The sequence below is a fragment of the Mixia osmundae genome, assembly GCF_000708205.1.
Source record: "Mixia osmundae IAM 14324 unplaced genomic scaffold scaffold_7, whole genome shotgun sequence".
Taxonomy (NCBI): domain Eukaryota; kingdom Fungi; phylum Basidiomycota; class Mixiomycetes; order Mixiales; family Mixiaceae; genus Mixia; species Mixia osmundae.
In genome coordinates, this window is record NW_014575557.1 from 753,140 (window position 1) to 769,147 (window position 16,008).

General features: G+C 55.5%; 6 protein-coding genes across 6 annotated transcripts; 2 read left to right on the top strand and 4 right to left on the bottom strand.

Annotated features, from left to right (window-relative positions):
* The first annotated feature begins 117 nt into the window (after positions 1 to 117).
* On the top strand, positions 118 to 3,342 carry L969DRAFT_104414 (uncharacterized protein). The gene is made up of 10 exons (XM_014711631.1): positions 118 to 175; positions 226 to 248; positions 308 to 390; positions 462 to 547; positions 603 to 673; positions 734 to 898; positions 958 to 1,109; positions 1,300 to 1,455; positions 1,533 to 2,324; positions 2,375 to 3,342. The coding sequence occupies exons 1-10, from the start codon at positions 146 to 148 to the stop codon at positions 3,076 to 3,078; spliced, it is 2,262 nt and encodes a 753-aa protein (XP_014567117.1). The 5' UTR covers positions 118 to 145; the 3' UTR covers positions 3,079 to 3,342.
* Positions 3,238 to 6,011, bottom strand: L969DRAFT_95636 (uncharacterized protein; the record flags this gene model as incomplete). Its single annotated transcript, XM_014711632.1, has 4 exons — positions 3,238 to 3,851; positions 3,904 to 5,352; positions 5,407 to 5,479; positions 5,538 to 6,011. The coding sequence occupies 4 exons, from the start codon at positions 6,009 to 6,011 to the stop codon at positions 3,238 to 3,240; spliced, it is 2,610 nt and encodes an 869-aa protein (XP_014567118.1).
* Positions 6,012 to 6,210: 199 nt separating this feature from the next.
* On the bottom strand, positions 6,211 to 10,490 carry L969DRAFT_95637 (glycoside hydrolase family 12 protein; the record flags this gene model as incomplete). The annotated part of the gene is made up of 26 exons (XM_014711633.1): positions 6,211 to 6,535; positions 6,596 to 6,680; positions 6,738 to 6,841; positions 6,895 to 7,022; positions 7,073 to 7,139; positions 7,190 to 7,237; positions 7,291 to 7,315; positions 7,369 to 7,398; positions 7,455 to 7,555; positions 7,780 to 8,048; positions 8,103 to 8,157; positions 8,212 to 8,296; positions 8,353 to 8,456; positions 8,513 to 8,640; positions 8,693 to 8,765; positions 8,826 to 8,873; positions 8,935 to 8,974; positions 9,021 to 9,050; positions 9,098 to 9,159; positions 9,311 to 9,525; positions 9,573 to 9,712; positions 9,762 to 9,996; positions 10,053 to 10,170; positions 10,221 to 10,260; positions 10,312 to 10,341; positions 10,397 to 10,490. The coding sequence occupies 26 exons, from the start codon at positions 10,488 to 10,490 to the stop codon at positions 6,211 to 6,213; spliced, it is 2,679 nt and encodes an 892-aa protein (XP_014567119.1).
* Positions 10,491 to 10,579: 89 nt separating this feature from the next.
* L969DRAFT_95638 (glycoside hydrolase family 12 protein) lies at positions 10,580 to 11,897 on the bottom strand (the record flags this gene model as incomplete). Its single annotated transcript, XM_014711634.1, has 8 exons — positions 10,580 to 10,807; positions 10,855 to 10,909; positions 10,967 to 11,051; positions 11,103 to 11,206; positions 11,253 to 11,383; positions 11,428 to 11,500; positions 11,550 to 11,640; positions 11,690 to 11,897. The coding sequence occupies 8 exons, from the start codon at positions 11,895 to 11,897 to the stop codon at positions 10,580 to 10,582; spliced, it is 975 nt and encodes a 324-aa protein (XP_014567120.1).
* Positions 11,898 to 12,104: 207 nt separating this feature from the next.
* Positions 12,105 to 13,972, top strand: L969DRAFT_95639 (uncharacterized protein; the record flags this gene model as incomplete). The annotated part of the gene is made up of 8 exons (XM_014711635.1): positions 12,105 to 12,149; positions 12,205 to 12,285; positions 12,324 to 12,341; positions 12,395 to 12,421; positions 12,469 to 12,594; positions 12,640 to 12,705; positions 12,752 to 13,351; positions 13,400 to 13,972. The coding sequence occupies 8 exons, from the start codon at positions 12,105 to 12,107 to the stop codon at positions 13,970 to 13,972; spliced, it is 1,536 nt and encodes a 511-aa protein (XP_014567121.1).
* Positions 13,562 to 15,941, bottom strand: L969DRAFT_89018 (uncharacterized protein). The gene is made up of 6 exons (XM_014711636.1): positions 15,321 to 15,941; positions 15,175 to 15,273; positions 14,992 to 15,129; positions 14,676 to 14,942; positions 14,472 to 14,620; positions 13,562 to 14,424 (listed from the first exon to the last, which is right to left on the bottom strand). Exons 1-6 carry the CDS (start codon positions 15,912 to 15,914, stop codon positions 13,977 to 13,979), a joined length of 1,695 nt encoding a protein of 564 aa, XP_014567122.1. The 5' UTR covers positions 15,915 to 15,941; the 3' UTR covers positions 13,562 to 13,976.
* Positions 15,942 to 16,008: the final 67 nt, after the last annotated feature.

Sequence of the window (16,008 nt, forward strand, 5' to 3'; positions counted from 1 at the left end):
AATTCCTAGAAAACGCTGGGGGCGCTGAATTTTGCTGTCGCTCTGCCGGCTGTGCCCATTACCGAGAGGAATCAACTTGAATTGACTTGGGGGGAGATCGCGCGCCATCAAGCCGGCCGTCGTCCCATCTGCAGATTGAACAGTCATGGCGTCACGCAAGAAAGTTCTGCTCAAGGTATGCCGCTTTGAGTCGCACGACAGCACGTCTGATCTCGCCCTGTGCAGATCATCATATTGGGCGACTCCGGGTAAGCACAACAAGCGAGCGAGTGATACGCCCGACTGACGTAGATACCGAGCGATGCAGCGTCGGCAAGACGAGCTTGATGGGTCAGTTCGTCAACAAACGCTTCAGCAACCAGTACAAAGCGACTATCGGTGCAGACTTCCGTCCGTTCAGACTGGCTGTCAGGCAGAGTGATGTCATGAATCTGATGGTGGTGTACTTTGGCGGCTGGCAGTGACGAAGGAGGTCATGATTGATGACCGGCTCGTGACGATGCAACTGTGGGATACAGCGGGTCAGGAACGATTCCAATCGCTCGGCGTACGCAGCTATATCATCAAGTGAGATGTGATGAGCTCAAAGCGCGCGATTGTAGGTCGCATTCTATCGAGGCGCAGACTGCTGCGTCCTCGTCTACGACGTCAACTCCGCAAAGTCATTCGAGACGTCCGTCTGCATGCCCTCAAACTCGTCGTAGCACAGCTGAAGACGCACCATCTCGGACAGGCTAGACTCTTGGAGAGACGAATTCTTGATTCAGGCTTCACCAAGAGATCCCGATCATTTCCCCTTCATCGTGCTTGGCAACAAGATTGACATGGAAGACTCGAAACGAGTCGTATCTCAGAAGAAAGCGATGACCTGGTGTCAAGCCAAGGGCGGCATTCCATAGTCCGTCGTGTCACACCGGCTAGTGTTGCCCGCGCTGACGTCCTGCTCACACTCGACAGCTTCGAGACAAGCGCCAAGGAGGCCATCAATGTCGAGCAGGCGTTCCAAGCGGCCTGCAAGGGCGCACTGGCCGCCGAGAGCGAAGTCGACATGTTTGCAGACTATCCAGATCCGATTCAGATCAACTCGACCAACGACCAATACTCTGGCTGTTCCTGCTAGTCACGCGCATTCCTTCTGTCCTGTAGACACCTGTATGCATCCACATAGCAAACCTGTCCCATGAACCTCTATTGCTAGGCCACGTTGACTTGGTCACCTGAGCAACGCGCGCCATTCTCTGACGGGAAGGCATCGCGATGAATTCGATGAAATGCGATGGCCGAGCCGATCGCTGGCAGCGAAGCAGCTTTCGGTGCTCGTCGAGATTGCAAAGGCCCATGTTGGCATTGGCTGGACAGCAGTCGGCCAGCATCAGCCCGTTCAGGATCATCAACCGAACTGCACGGTCCGCATCAGCAAGACATTGAGAGAAGAGCAAGCCAGTCTCGTCCCTGGTGAGTCGGAGCCCGCAAAGAGCATCAACAGCCCTCCGGAGGAATACAGTCGATCCTTGGCGACCCCTCGTTTTTAGGCTGGACAGCCAGACCGTCAACGGGCAGCTCTCGAACCTTGAGCATCGGCGGGCGCACACTGGCAGTGAGCAGACTGTGCCCACTGTCTGAACACACGGCGATGGAGACCGATGCGATGCTCTGCGGTGGCAGCCATGCAGCGCTCTCAGGAACCAACATCAGACGAAGGGCCAGTCTCGAGATACTCACGCCCATCCGGTCAAGCATAGGATGTGCGGCCAGCAAGGTCGAGGAGGATACACGATCGGCCAAAAGAGCTCGACATGCTACCACGTCGCTCACCTTGCCGAGCGAGGCTTTTGATGCCGCCGCTTTCGAGTTCTTCAGACTAGAAGAAGCTGCACGATCCTCACCTGGCGTCTGGACACCTTCTGGCTACACCGGATTGTCGACACAGCCCAGCTCGCCGTTGGTTCACTCCATCGGGAGGCCAAACATGTCTGTCAATAAGATCGCGCAGGGAACCAATCTACGCGAGCCTGTTGATCCACCCACGCGCACACAGTCGTCATCATCCGAGTCCACAGCTTCCTCACGCTCAGATTCAGCGCCTGGATCCGCTCGATCTGATTCATCTGTACCCACATCCATCAGCTCAGCCTCGCCCGCCCTCTCTTCTGACAAGCTTGCGATCGCTTTGACAAGCAAAAGCGAGCCTGCGCAGGCTTACACCCACCAATCGACAGAGTCATATCAGCAGGAAGATGTCAGCGTGCCTGCCAACCTTCTTTTGCTCAAGGACAGCATCGCGTTCGATGACCTCGATCAGGACTATTGGAATCGTTTTTACGGTCAGTTCACGCTCAATACTAGCATCGCCCACGCTGAGATAGGTTCATAGACAATGAAGACAGGCGGACTGCAGACAGACCTGTCGATCAGACAACGGACAAGACTGAGCCTCCCGCACCCGCCGCAAACGCGCATTCGCTCTACGAGAGCCTGGCAAGATACCAAAGTGAACTGCAAGCACGCGTACCTGCCGCGACGCAACAATGGCGCCAACAGCAAGTCTATACACACAGTCGCCGGAACTCGCTGTCGGGTTCACAAGGACAGTCGCCGTCAGGCGATCAGAAACCTGTCGTCTACGTTCAGAAATCAGCCACGCCCGTCGTGCCTCAGCCTGCAACAATACAAGCGATGCAGACGTCGAGCAACGAACTCAAATTAACTCCTCGCAAGAGCGCTTTGGGCCCCGTCACTAAAGCCAGAACGTATCGCAAACAGACATCCAAAGATCTCGCTGTCGAGCCTTGCTCCAGTGTATCAGACGAGCAGATGCTCGAAGAGATGCCAACCTTGCCGGACGATGCCGACGAGGAGACCCGTCGCAAACATTTCCTCGAGCGCAATCGCATCGCTGCGCTGCGCTCAAGACAGAAGAAGAAGGAATTTATAGGCGATCTCGGCAAAAGGGCGGATCATCTCGCGAAACACAACGATGCACTTCGCAATCTCGTCGGAGAGCTCTTTAAGGAATGCCAAGAGCTCAAAGCGCTTTACAACGAGCATACCGATTGCATCAAAAGCCGCCAAGTTTAGTGGTTTGTAGCACGAAGAAATCCGCATTGTAGTCAGAACGCATTGTAGATCAGTACAACAGACAATGAAAAAAGAAAGGTTGTAACAGCTAGGAAGCCGCACACATACACACACGAATGCATACCGCCTGCTGATGCGATGATGCGCGTTTCGGTCATGTCACTTGCAGCACTGAGATCGAACTGATTCTGCGATGGGCCACCGATGACCCATGGTGAGCATGATCTGACTGAGATCCTCGATGACGCGCTCGCGACCGTCTTGCGTTGCGAAGGCGGGCATGTTCATCGCCGCCCAGGGTATATGGATGTCGAGCAAATTGTCTTCTGGCAGGGGCGAGCTTACGCTGGCACCGATTGTACAGATGGAGACATCTGACCAACGATCTTGCAAGAATAGGATCGCAATCGTGAAGATCATGGACAAATAGGGTGGCAAGCGTAAGGCTGCCGGGATGGGCAGGTTTTCCGCTTCGAGTAGATCTGTGACGATCTGCCAGATACCTGATAGGCTGTACAGGCAGCGCCGCAGGCTATACTCTCGAGACGCAACCGGTTCGATTCCGTGGCGTTCTTGTGTGTGAACGAGCGAAGGTGCGTGGAGGGTGAGTGCTACTCCGTGGATCGTGATGAGCGCGAGCGCGCGATCGATAGCGTATTTTGGTTTCGGTATAGCGAGTATGCGTTGCTCTTCTTCGAGCAGAGCACCATCGAAAAGGGAGATACTATGCTCGCTGACCAGCTCGGATGTCAGAGGGCCACCTGGGCGAGGACCTGCGGGCAGAATCAGCAAAGCGATTGAGACGAAGCCATGATTGCAAATGACCTGGGCTCCGGTATTTATGCGCAGCTATTCGACTACCCATAAGGCAAACTCTGCTAAGCACGGCAAAGTCGGACAGCTCGCAATCGGGCTGGTCTTCGTGCGGCCAAATTTCGACGTTGTGTTCGACGTTGCAAGATAGATCGACGTAAAGCTGCTCAGGACACGGTAGCAGCAGTCTGAGGAGGTTCTCGTCTAGCGCTGCCGGCCAAGCGGCGCAGGCGGATGTCCATCTATCGAGTATGAGGAGCGTCCACATTGTCCTGCGGCATTCTTCTCGCATGACGGCGTCTGTGGGCAGTTCTCCGACTGCTGGCGAGCGAAGGAGTGATTGTCGACGCTCCTTGACCGGCTGATCGCCGCCATGGCGGTCTATACTGCGCGAAGATATCTCTTCCTCGTCCATCTTATGTAATCCGATCATCGAGGCCAAGCGGGTAGCAATGCCTGTAGTGATGTATGCGCTCTGGTGCTGTTTATTACCGAACTCGATTATACTAGCAATGCAGCTGGCCTGTATGACTTCAACATCCAACCTTTGACGATGCCTTGGCGAAGAGCTGTTGACGAGATCGCGTTCGGCTAGACCGGCGCCAGCGAACCGTTCGAGGTACTGGCGAAAGCGTCTATGATAGAACGAAGACATGTCTCTGACATGCTCGCTGTCGTGATACGGACTCGCGACAGCCATGATGGCGTATATGAGCGCTGCCGACGGGCGCTCCGCTTGGTCCCATGCTCGCAGGGCGACTTTGAAGCGAGTCTCGTGCAAGAATGGCAAGATCTTATGCACGGTTTCAAAATAGATGTAGATGAGCTCAGAAAACGTCGTCTCATCCGGCAGATCTGTGCCGAATGACGAAGCGCTAGATTCTCCTCCTGATGCCGGGAATCGTTCAGAGGTATGCAGCGGAAAGTTGCCCAGCCGTTGCTTTGCAGCTGGTAGGCTGTAGAGCCAGGTCAAGCCAGGCTTCCACAGTGGGTTGGTCATAGGGCTGGGCGGCATGTCTTCATTCTTGGGGGTGTCAAAGGTGCGCATCGCTTCTGGCGAATGGAGGCTGTTAGCAGAAGGCGTCGTGTCCGATTGTGTATAGCCTGACGGCAAGCCAGAACCGCGTGTATATGATTCTTGCTGATGCCGTGATGGACTTGATGCTTTGGAAGTAGAGATGCGCATCCGCTCGTCATCGCGAGGATAGGCGGCTATGGTCGGGTAAGCAGTCTCTGACTGATTACTCCGCGTGATGGCTCGCGAATAATGCGAGTCTGAGATCTTGAGACTGTTGGGATGATGCACGGTTGGCACAGGATCGAGCACCATGCCACCATTCACAGAGGCAAAAGGTGAGGGCGGTGCGGAGCCTGCGTTGTGCGCACGATTAAGCTCTTCTGTCAGTCGATTGACCTTTTCCTCGAGCGAGCGTGTATATGCATCGAGGCCTTCTGCCACATCTGCTTTCTTCGTCAGGCGATAGGCCCAGGTGCAAAAATGTGAGAATGACGTACTTGCGTCATCGTAGCCGCACGGATGCTGTAGCCTGGCACATGTCGCACACTTGGGCCTCGCACCGTCGCATCTCTGCCGGCGTGATACATGTTCAGCACGAGCGGTGTCATCAAGCAAGTCGTTGACCCACGAGCTTGCGTTTGCGGCAGGTCAGACAAGCGCTACCGCGAGGCAGGGGTGGCTTGGCGGATAGACTTCGCTTGTGCGAGCTGCTCGTGCTTGCGCTGGCGCTTTCGCTCACGTTCAGAGCGTTGTCGTTGTAGTCTGCATAGGTGGTCTCTGCATCGACCTGACTATGTCGTCTCTTGCCATTGCTCGAAGCAATCGGTACACTGCCAGAAAGAGCATAATGCATCAGCGCAGGACTTGCTTCGCTGGCGGTCGTGCGGGCTGGATGAGCCGAGCGCTCTAGAGATGATGTCTCGTGACCGGACGAGACAAGCGCAGGATCCAAATCGACAATGCGATCATCCGAGGATTGGGGCAACGGCGACCTGGCCGAACGAGCGGCTTCTCCGTGTTCTTGACGATCTGCAGCCATTGGCCGTGCAGGGCCCCCTTCCGCAGTCTTTCGCATCTCCACAGACTCGTCGAGCGACACCATGGACGTGCTCTACCTCGATATGTCTGCCTTTGAAAACATGCCTCTTTGGGAAAATGTCGCTCGCTCCAAAGCGCGGGGTAAGGGCGAAGAGATAGGAGAAGAACATTGTGTGCATTCTACAACGCCACGATAGGGCCCATGTCAGACATGAACTGCTCTACGCTGTGCTCATATCCTGCATCAAGCAACTCGCAAGAGATCAGGCGAGATAGGCGACAACGAATCCGAGCGCCAGAGCAGTGGCTGCACCGGCTAAACTGCTCGTCTTGGGAGCCTTGAGCACATTGGCAGATGACGTCGACTTGCCGGAAGCTGAAGCAGTGCTGTTGCTCGAACCCGAGCTGCCACAAATGCCAGCAGCCGATTTGAGTGTTGCATCGACGGTGCTGCAGGCGCCACCGGTGATCAAGTCTGCACCAAACGCATCGCATTGGAATGTGCCCTTGCCCGTCAAGATCTGAGCGCCTGCGCCCAGAGAGACGACATAGAGGTTTTGATCTATGCTCAGCGACTTGACCGTCGCTCTGACGAACGCACGCCGCAGAGTCATCAGCTCCATAGACAAAAGAAGTGAAGCGACTCACTGGATGACGTCGAGCAAGTCACCTGACACGGATGACTGGCGACTTCGTGAGACGACCGTCACGAGATCGTAGCCCTTTGCAGCAGCTGACATGTGCACAAGTTTCTTCAGCCAAACGAGCACCCGATTTTCGCGCGACTGACACTTGTAGACGCTCCAGTTGGTGTCCATTGCAGTGATCGTGCCCGTTTTGGATCCGGCAGGCGTCGTCGTGCCCGAGTTGGAGAAGACAAACGCAACTTCGTACCTGACTCGCATAGCCATCAGACCTCGCGCGCGCCATGAGCTCGTCGAGCTCACTTGGAACTGCTGTCGCCTGCTTGACCGTTCGTGTTCGTACCAAGCCAGATAGTGACCATGTAATTGGCCTGAGCGGCCGAAGCAGGCTGGAACTTGAAGATGACAGGCACTGATTTGAGATCAGCAATCTGTACGCTTTGTCAGCTTCCCGCGCGGCTGCATACGGAGAGGCACCCGCCTTGGCGCCTGGGTCGGAGATGGCAGAGTTGGGATAAGCGGCTACGGCGTCGGTATCGAAGTCAAAGCTGTGTCATCGAATTAACCAAAGGGATCCCGCGATGGCCAAGCGACTTGCTCGGTCTTCCACGACAAGAGGCCATTGGTGCAGCCCAAACCATGTGTCCTGCGAGTGACACTCAGTCAGATGGCGCAACGTTGCTCGAGCGTCCTGCTCACGTGGCCGTCCCGTTCTGAAAGGTGTCTGTTTGGCCTCCCGATCAGCATGACTCTGGCTCCGGCAAGCTAGCGACTGACTGCTCGAGAGCACGTAATTCAGTGCGCAAACTGTCGGCCATGTCAGAAGGGGAAGCGACGACGCCGCCGTCACAGTCGCGACGTACGATTGTTCGCGATGCCTGCAATGCCTGTGAGGTCAGCGGTCGTGCCGCCTTGGGCGAGTGCGCGGGTGGCAATGGACAGCACGACAGCTTTGCGAGCGTGGCTCAACATCGTCAGTGAGAGCTGAGAAGGCAGTGTCGAGAGGGCACGGCAGCAGGATAAGGGGAGGAGCTCGGCTCCTCGAGGCGGTGTCAGCACGAACGTCTGAAGATGGCCTCGGAGACAGCAGTCGCCAGGTCAACAGATTCTCAGCGCGCTCCTGACAAAGGCTGTTCGGGCCCCGACGCTCGGCAAGGATGCATTGATGCCTTTGTAATCGAATCTCACAAGAATGAAAGCATTGCCACCGTCAGGCCAGAGACGATGAGAGCGACGCGCTTCGCTGTTCGCGTGTCGAGCGGAGCCGCAAAGCCGATGCCCGCAAGCTTGTCTGAGCTGCTCACGTTGGTGATGTTGCCGCTCTGCCCTTCGCATAGCAGAGATGCGGATCTGAGCTCGGACGAGATGCCTGCACAATCCTGACCCAAGTAGACCTGAGCGCCGAAGGACTGCACGGTCAGAGTCGAGTCGTCTCCCCAAGTGATCTGTGCACCGGCCTATACCGGAGTGATGTTCTTTAGTCCAGCCGACCAGAAACGCCGCCGACGTACGCCATAACTCGAGAGATACAAATCGCTGGCGAACGATGCAACGCCGGCCAGGCCGCTGCAGAGAGCATTCAGCATCTCTGCGGGAGCGCAGGACGATCGCGAAACTTGCTGGATGAGGGTTATCGCATCGATTGAGACGTTGATCAGTGTCGACTGACTCATGAGATTGTACGTCGTGTAATTCGGGTGGTCATCTGCGCTCGCAGATCATCTCGATGCTGTATCATCATGGTTCTGCGCGAACACAGACATTGGTAGACAGCCCACGAGAGTCCGTATGCGTTGATGGTGCTCTTCTGCTCTCCAAAGTCGAAGCCAAGTCCGCCGGTAGAGAGAACCGCCACAATTTCGATCCTGTGCTCCTCTAGGCCATGAGCACAGCGGCGTCGTTCGTCAGCATGTGCGAGTACCTTGAAGACGAGTCGCCCGGCTTGCTACTGGCCGAACTTGACAGCCAGGCGTCCAGCATGTAGACTGATTGCACGGCCAATGGTGCTTGGAACGCATACACAGTCGGAATCGATGTGATTGACGATAGCTATAGACTGCATGCATGAGCTTCGTCTGACTGTCGATGACGTTGACTTTGCCCTAGCTGGTGCAGCTGAGACTGAAGAGGTGGGCGAGGATTTGAGATCGAGGGCACTCCCTACCCAAGAGAATCTGCAGAATATAGATGTCTAAGAACGAGGAGCTCGTCGAATCGGCAGTGCAGGAGCTCACGAGGTCTGCCATGACAGTAGACCGTCATGACAGCCGGTTCCTTGAGTGCTGCGCAAGTCGTCAAGTCAGGAGTCATCATCATCGTGTCATCGTGAGCAAAGCTGCACACGTTTGGACTGTATCTCTCGATGTTGGCGTGGCGATGACGTCTGGGATCGAGTCAGTCTGGGATTCTGCCGACAGATCGAGACGTACTGCTCGCAAGAATGTAGTGATTGGCACAGACTGGCCGTTCGTGTCAATGCGGTCGCGGAGAGATCTCAGGAACGCACGCCCGGTGGCGATGTCATCGGATCCTGTCAGTTGCCTCGTCACGCCGTTCGACTGTTGTCTGCTGCGATGTGCCAAGCACAGTATGAGGCAGAGACGCCAAGCCATGGTCATGTCGAATCCGAAGCAAAAGGCTGAGCAAAGAGGGCGAAACATGACGACTGCGTGCATTCGGGCCGAGCGTCGCACTTGCGCCTCGCGACGTCTGCTAGAACAACACGGCAAGGAAAGCGAGCAGCATGACCGTCGTAGCTAGAGCGGGTCGATGGGCCGAGCTGACCTCTGCGCCGTTGTTGTTGCCACTCGTACTGCACAGCTTGGATGCCGTCTTGAGAGATGCGTCTACGTAGTCGCACGAGTTGCTCGTCACGAGATCCCCGCCAAAGTGAGCGTCGAAGCTACCCTTGCCTCCTATGAGGGATACGCCAGCCTGTGCACGATGAGCGCTGTCTCCTCGCTCGCAGAGAGCACACAGACAGAATAAGAGACCACGTAGAGGTCATCAGAAATACTGAGAGTCTGCACGGTCGAAGCGAGGACATCCAACAGATCACCAGTGAAATTCTTGTGTACTGAACGAGAGACTGCAGTGATGGTGTCGTACGAAGACCCATTGGCTAGGGATGGCATGGCTTAGTCCGAGCACGCAAGACGCGCTCATCTTACCTTTATACAAGGTCCATTGATCCGAGAGTGCCGAGAACGAACCCACTTTGTCACCGCCCGGGGCTGCGTTGCCGTCAGCGCCGAGGATGATGATGAGCTCCGCTTTGGAGGTCGCATCGGCGGTCTGGCCGTTCATGTTCGTGTTGAGCCACATGGAGATGACGTAGCTTGCGACCATGTCGGTCGCATCAGTAGCATATTGATAGATGCCGGGTACTGATTTGAGATCGCTCAGCTGGAGTACCCAGATGCAGTCAGGCTGATAAGCTCGAATGAGCCGCCGATTGATACCTTTGCACCGACGGGGCTGATCTGAGCATTAGGATATGCGAGCACCACACCGCCATTGGCCCAGTCGAAGGTCATGTGCCAATGCAGCAGGCCACTCGTACAATCGAGTCCTTGCACACTGCGTTGCTCGAGATCAGCTGGGGTCACCAAGTGGAATGCGCAACGAACTGCTGGCTGCCGCTGCTATTCGCTGTCGAGACGAAGACATCTGCACGAGAGCTGCAGTGTATTCATGCTGAGCCGCAGCAAATGGACGGACCACTTTGCAGGATATAATTCAGCTGACATACTGTTGTTCTGATCGATCAGTTCGATGGCAACGGGTTGTCGAGCGACGCGCTTACAACCGTTGGCTACACCGTTTGTGCCTTCGAGTTCGGGTGTAAGCTGAGCGTGTGCAAACGCGGCGAATGCTAGCGCGATCCAAATTGATATCATATCGGGCACGGAAGGTACCTAAGGAAAAGGACGAAGCTGGCGACGGGATGGGAAGCAGAAACATGTCGCAGGTGAGCGAAACGATGCATCTAGATCGACAGAGCAGCAAAGATAGCGGTCGAGAAGGCGAGCAACAGAGGGAGGCCCAGTCTGTGCGAGATTGCACCGGAAGAGTCGTCCTGCGAGCCGCAAAGTCGACTGGCGCTCTTGAGCGAGGCATCAACTTGGGCGCAGCTTGCTGCCGGGCCGGTGTAGTAGCCTGCACCAAAGCTTGACACGTTGTAGCTGCCCGAGCCGCTGTATAGCTCCACACCGCCCTGCTGCAGCTTGAGACATGTTGAAAGACTGTGGTGTGCAAACATACACCGAATGACGCAAGATACAGCGACGACGGTATGTTGAGCGCAGTTACCGTCGCGCTGCCGTTCCTCCTGATGAGCTAACACTTCCTGACGCTTCAGTCAAGCGAGACTGACTTGAAAAGCTCATAAAAGTCTGCGCTCACGTCGACCATGACGCGCTCGCTGACGAGTGTGACGGTTGTCAACTTGTCATCGGCCGCTGCACATCGCTCTAGCCCGTGATTAACAGTGTTTGTGCCTGAGCACACACCTTCGTAGACGTTCCAGGACGTGCCGAGAGAGCTCAAGAGAGCAGAACGATTGCCGGCAGGCAGGGTGTTTCCCGAGGATGACAGGACGATATTCAGCACGTATCTGTCGACCGATGAGCTCATACAGCGTCTCACTGCTCCTGACGGACTTGCTCGACGTGTCGTTCTGCTGTGAGCTTGCTGAAGTGCCGATCCATGCCGAGAGGAGGTTGTTCGAATTGATGTCGCCACCTGTCTGATTGTAATGGTAGATGGCGGGCATGGAAGCGAGGCTCGATATCTGCTGATCGTCAGCAATACTCGCGTCGTAGCTGATGCCCATACTTGAGCAGCTTGCTGGTTGGTCGCCGCATTGGCGTGAGATTTGAGCGTCGTGAGATCGCGTTCCCAATCAAAGCTGAGATGGACATCAGCGACTTGCTGTCCGTCACGACGCTGGGAGAGACCTCGTGCCCCAGGTGAGCAGTCCGGCAGAGGTACAGCCGAGAGCTTGCGCGGTCTGGTTGAGCTCGTGGATCGATGTGTCGGCGAAAACATCTGCGCGGCAACGATCATGCAAGCCGGTCGCGATGAACGATTCACGCACTGCTGTAGAGAGCATACGCCTGTTGACAGAGACCGTACGCTGCCCCTTCTGAGGGTGTTGTGGATTGGCCTCTCAGCTGGCCTGACCAGTCTGCCGACCAGTGTGGATCCGAAGCATTATTATCGGACGACGCTGTCTGAGCAGTCTGTCCAAGGCTGAAAGGCAGAGCAAGCAAGCCGAGCGTGCAGCCGAAAGCCCAGGCAGGCATTGCCGAGTGTGTGAGGAGAGAGGGAGAGAGAGAGAGACGGTGGTTTCAAGAATGGTAGGACAGGGCAACGCTCGTTCGTTGCGTTGTTTCATGACGGACCGCCAAGCTCCAGCGCTCTGGCTAGCGTGATTCCTCAATAATTTATATCGCGTTGGCGCTGTTGGATGTGTGGCATATGCTGCTCTATATCGACGCAGAGCAGCCACGATGACTCTCAGTGGACTGATCTATGCAGCTTTGTCGATGCAAGAGGTCTGGTCCCTCAGCCTGGGGTTCTCGAGCCGTGCCTGACCATAGCTGTCGATAGGTCCAGATGCACACCAATCAGACCAATTTGAGCATGACGGCTGTCGTATCAGAGTCCACGCAGCTGTCCTACATCTCAGAGGTCACGAGCTAGCTCAGCAACCTTTCAAGAGTGCTCAGGGTGACTGGCTCTTATATGTAAGCTGATCGCAGCTAGCGAGCTGAGCCTTGCTGACGATGGCGACTCGCAGAACGGTGAGATCTTTGACGGTCTGGAGGTGAGCATATCTCCGCATCCATTTGATGCGCTGAAACAAGACGGTAGGTCGAAGTCAGCACGAATGACGGCAGCGCACTCTTTGAACGCCTTGTCGAGTGCAAAGGCGACGCGACTTGCCTCGTGACGATGCTTGACAGCTTGGACGGACCCTTTGCAGTTGTCTTCTACTCGGTGCGCAGGCTGATCGTTCCTCCGGCACTGCTGAGCGTATCACAGGCAGCTTCACAAACAGTTTTCTGTGCACGCGATCCTCTTGGAAGGCGATCTCTACTGGTGCTAGTGGTAAGCCCAGGAGCGTATCCTCATAGGCATGCTGAGCCGCGTGCAGCGCCAAGATTGCGTTCTGATCACATCGTGTGTGCCCCAACATCTGCAAGCCAAGAGCTGGCAGGAGGTGCCCACGGACGTCATTCTCACCTTTGACATCCAACAGCGCGCCCCCTTCACCATCACGAAAATTCCCAGGCGTGGTCCGACACAGATAACGACTGAACTACCTATTAGTCTTGCCGCCGACACGTCGCTAGAGCAAGCGGCGCGCGCACTACTGGCCAGCTTGCGCGCAGCTACGCGTGCCAGATGCACCAGCCTCGCCCGCGAACGTTCTGTAGCGATACTGTTCTCAGGAGGACTAGACTGTACGACGCTCGCACTGCTAGCCGATGAATACATCCATCCGAGCCGACCAATCGACCTCCTCAATGTTGCTTTTGAGAACCCTCGCACCGTCAGCCTTGCAAAATCTGCAAGCAGGCAGTGGGATGTGCCTGACCGACTCACTGGCTTGGCAACACTGACCGAGCTGCGCAATAGAAGACCGAATCGCGACTGGCGTTTTGTTGCTGTCAATGTCCCGTTCGCCGAATACCAGAGCCATGTCAGCACGGTCCTAGAATTGATGTTCCCCTCTAATTCAGTAATGGACCTCGTCGGTTCCTTTCACACATGTTGAGACCCTGCCGCTGATACACTGTAGTCCATCGCAATCGCGCTTTACTTTGCATCGCGAGGCATAGGACAGCTTCAGGCAAGAGATGGCAGCTCACAGCCCTACACGAGCGAGTCACGGGTCTTGTTATCTGGCTTGGGTGCAGACGAGCAGCTAGGTGGCTATGCACGTCATCGTCGGGCATTCGATCTTGGCACTATCAGTCAGAGCCCGGCCGAACCTTCTGAGCGCAATCATGCAAGCTCAAAGCAAGACTGGCTCGCGCTTGTTCAGGAGCTCCAGCTGGATCTCGACCGAATAGGTCACCGTAATCTAGGACGAGACGATCGCGTCATCTCTTCGCATGGCAAGGAAGTACGTTTCCCATTCCTGGCAGCCAATGTCATCTCAGCTCTTGCAAACACGCCCGTCAATCTGAAATGCAACCCTGCGCTAGGGCCCGGTATTGGCGACAAGCTAGTGCTACGCTATGCTGCGCGAGAGCTACTCGGTCTGCAGCATGCATCCAAGCTGCCAAAGCGGGCGATCCAATTCGGCGCCAGAACAGCAAAGATGGACTCTAGTAAAGAACAAGGTCACCATGTTGTCGTACAACAGTAGAGTATCATGCAGTGACATCGACGTCCATGCTTGCCTCGATGAGCTCCGATTTAGGCTCTGACTGGAGCTCTGATTTGACCGATGGCCTGGCGTCAGGAGGAGCCGGATCTGTCTTGATCTTCTTCATGCCTTGCTGAGCATTCGCCGGATCTTCAGATGCTTTCTCAAGCTCCATGGATCGGTCAAAGTATTTGTTCGGATGACTGACGCTCGCAGATTGTCCGATACCCTCGCCTTTCTTGATGCCATGCGTGATCTCGAAGACTCTTGTACACGCAACGTGAGGATGTCCGGTCTTGGCAAGCTCGAGGATCTCTCTCAGATCGACTGCGTTGGTGATACGATACGTCGAGCCAAGCGCTGACGAAAGAGAGGGCTCTGCGAAATGTCGGAAGGGACATCCGTGGGAGTCTTGCGGTCCAGGCTGATCGCTCGAGATGATTCGCTGGCAGCTATGACCGCGAGTCAGCCGTTGATCTGATGAAAAGGCAGCGCTTACTCCTTTGGAGGATAGTTCATTCGCTTGCCTTCCAGACCGTAGTTGTGTCGGATGTTGTACTTGTGCTCCTTATCGAATTTGTCGGCCGACATACTCGTGAAGCTTCTCCGCCAAAACACAATCGCTTCGTCGACAGACAGTCCAACTCCCTGAGATGCAGCGACACGCTCAGTCATGATCACAGTGACAGAAAGCTTCACCCACTTTGAGGAAGAGATTGTACTGCTGACGCGCATGATGACGGAGATGCTTCTTCTCGCGCAGTACTGAGTGCAGGTTGCGCATACATAACGGAAAATGACGCTTCGCCAGGTCGTCGATCATGTCTGCAGTGATCGCGTTGCCGTCTTCGTCCTTGCGCATCGAGGTATATTCGGACGTCATGCCGGCCAGGAAGCTCATCGAGAGATGCTCGAGAACGGGCAGTAATCGATCGTCTTCGTCCAATCGAGGCACAGCGCGCGCGGTCATCTGTGTAGACCTCTTCAGCTTCCGGCTGACTCGCAGACGTCGGACATACTTCGAGATTATGAGCCAGCTCGCGCTGAAACTCTTCTAAGACGAGTGAGGCTTGATCCCTCGCGGGCACATATGCTTCGCCGCGTTTGATATAGATGCGTCGCATACCAACCAGCGAAGCCACTTTAGTCCACGGTACCTGTAAGCCCATCAGCTAAGCTTGGCCATAGATAGTCCGACCGACCTTGAAGAATTGCTCTGCACGCACATCCTCGTGAGTACGGAGGTGAGAGTGTACCGCTATGAGGTGCTCGGCTATATCTAGCTTTTCTTCCATCGAGACCTGTGGGCATGTGAGTCATCGCCAACGACGAAACGCGTAGGACGGACGGTCTGCCACTCCATGTTGAGCGAGTTGATAAACTGCTGACGCTCTTGTGCATCATCGGAGTCAAATCTCGCTCGAAACAGCGATGCTTCGGCCCGCACGAATCGCGTTCGTAGCTCATCAGACCGACAGAATGCTAGGCGTAGCACAAAGTGAGAGTAGTGATCTTTACGTCGTTCGCTCTCGATAGCGTGTTCCGGCGTGCCTGGCAACGGCAATCCGTTTTTGAATGCTGACCGGCTAGTTGTAGGCACGTAAGACGAAGAGAGCGGCAGGTATTGCTTCGCACGAGCAAGAATGATCTTATTGAGATCGTCATAAGATCGGTTTCGAGACGATTGGGCCTCTATCTCGGCCAGAACTTTCAGGCGATCGATTGCCCAACATTCGAATTCTTCGATGGTCACTTCTTGCGTCGGTGGCTTGCGATAGAAAGACAGTCTGAAGGGGTACTGCTTGGATCGATAGACCGCGCCTCCAGTCGGTTTAACACCATCATAGGCCTCTTGCTTGACACCGTTCCGGCTCGACAGCGCGTCTGAGCTTGTGTTGAGGCTCTTGGCGCCCAGCACAGCTCTGTCTTGCGTCCTGAACATCGCCCCTAAGAGCAGAGACTGTGCGTGTCGTCCGCAAATTGAACGCGTCGACTACCGCGTGCATCGAAAACTTGTGACGACCTTCAATCTGGTT